The following is a 1673-nucleotide window of genomic DNA, read 5'->3' as shown; positions in this document are numbered from 1 at the left end:
TTATTATTAATCATAATTAACCAACAATTATAATTTATCAAATTAATAAAATTAATTACCATTTTAAAATTAATTATTAACAAAAATAATTAACAACAATAGTAATTGAATTCTGGAACATGTGCTTTTATGAATCATTTTAATTTGTTTCTTTCAGAGGAGCTACCCACTTTATCCCCGCCAAGCGGAAAAAAGAACATCAAGCTAGTGACCGAGGACGCTATTTATGCACAGAGGTCAATAGAGTCTAGAATTGAAGCCTCATCCGGAGCAAACTTACTTAAAGTTCTTAAAGACGAATCAGACAAATATCCCAGATCGTTTATGTAAGTCATAATCTGTACTTTAACATCACCATACTAACGATCCAGATTCCACTAACCCCAAATTGTTCGGATTTCTTGAATAAATGTTAGTTTTTTTTTTAAGAAAATCACCCAAAAAATAGCGGTCATAAATAGTAAATCTTTGACGTGAAATACAGATCGATGACGTGAAATAAAGACGTTACACAACAAAATACGAAAGGGAAAAAATAATAACGCCAGCAGGCCGCAAACACGGTAGAGCAGTATCATGATCATCTTAAATAATCCATTACCATCGCTATTTACGACCAAGAGTATCCATAAAAAGCACGATTATCACCAGCATTGGAAACTTGACTATAATCCTATAATTAGAATCATCGATACTATAGAATTTCGGGAAGATACATCATTAAAAACATAATCGTCGTTAGCAAAAATGACATTACTGTGAAACTAACGTCACTTTTGAGGGTTTTCTGGCTCTTTTTAAATTGTCTGTGCATTTGTTTTCAAATTAGTATTTTACTATCAACACTAATAAAATGATAATGACCCTTCTTTAATCAGCAACAAATTGAAAGTTTTTCTCAGCAATATTTTTTTTTTAGAAAAAACATTATAAAATTTGTGATTGGTATAGGCTGTTTTCAGCCTTTTTGCCCTTCAAAAGCAAAGAATAAAAATTTTCCCCAGAAACGAGAGTTACTATGAACAAACACGAAAAAAGGCATCAAGTGATGTATTCAATTTCATCCCAGATAAATTAAGTTTTCACCAAATTTTTATTTAATTATGTTTTTGGTAAACATAATTTGCTTTAGTTTTACCTCCAATTCTCTGTTTTGTCAATTACCACTTTTTTTTCAAATAGAATGAAAGTGCAGTTTTCCATGATGTGCTAATTAGACCACATGTTTAGCCAATTGCAACTTGGAATTCTCTGAATAAGCAGGTATAGACATATTTAACTAGAAAATGAAATAATTGAAAAGATATTCTAAATTGAACAGTCGGAATTCTTCCATGGGTGTTATTTATGTCTCTACATCTAAATTAATGAAAAATATTAGCACATCGGGGTATACAGAAAGGTAGTTTTTTTTTTTTGGGGGGGGGGGTGGAGACAAAAAAACTCAAAAAAGCATCAAAAATTAGTTTTTATGCATTTTTGTTACGTTTTTACGAGTCGAACAAACATTTTTTGTGGGGGGAGGGGTCTAAAGCTTGTAGAATTGAAATCGGGCAGAAAAAAAAGAAATGTATCACTTGTGTTTTCGTTTCTAATTTCTAATTTCTATTACCATTTCTATTACTATTACTAATTCTATTTCTATTACTCTATTTCTATTACTAATTTCTACA

General features: G+C 30.5%; 1 protein-coding gene across 2 annotated transcripts in view; it reads left to right on the top strand.

Annotated features, from left to right (window-relative positions):
* LOC136033649 (uncharacterized) overlaps nucleotides 1-1412 on the top strand; it is a 77402-nt gene extending 75990 nt beyond the window's left edge. For both annotated transcript variants that reach the window (XM_065714470.1, XM_065714469.1), the window contains one exon: nucleotides 158-1412. In XM_065714470.1, the coding sequence (XP_065570542.1) occupies nucleotides 158-208 (51 nt within the window). In that variant the 3' untranslated portion in view covers nucleotides 209-1412. The remainder of the gene's footprint in view (nucleotides 1-157) is intronic.
* The last annotated feature ends 261 nt before the right edge of the window (nucleotides 1413-1673 follow it).

This window comes from Artemia franciscana, chromosome 12, assembly GCF_032884065.1.
Source record: "Artemia franciscana chromosome 12, ASM3288406v1, whole genome shotgun sequence".
In the NCBI taxonomy this organism is placed as follows: Eukaryota; Metazoa; Arthropoda; class Branchiopoda; order Anostraca; family Artemiidae; genus Artemia; species Artemia franciscana.
The sequence above is the reverse complement of the archived record's forward strand: the minus strand, read 5'-3'. Positions and strand labels throughout refer to the sequence as shown.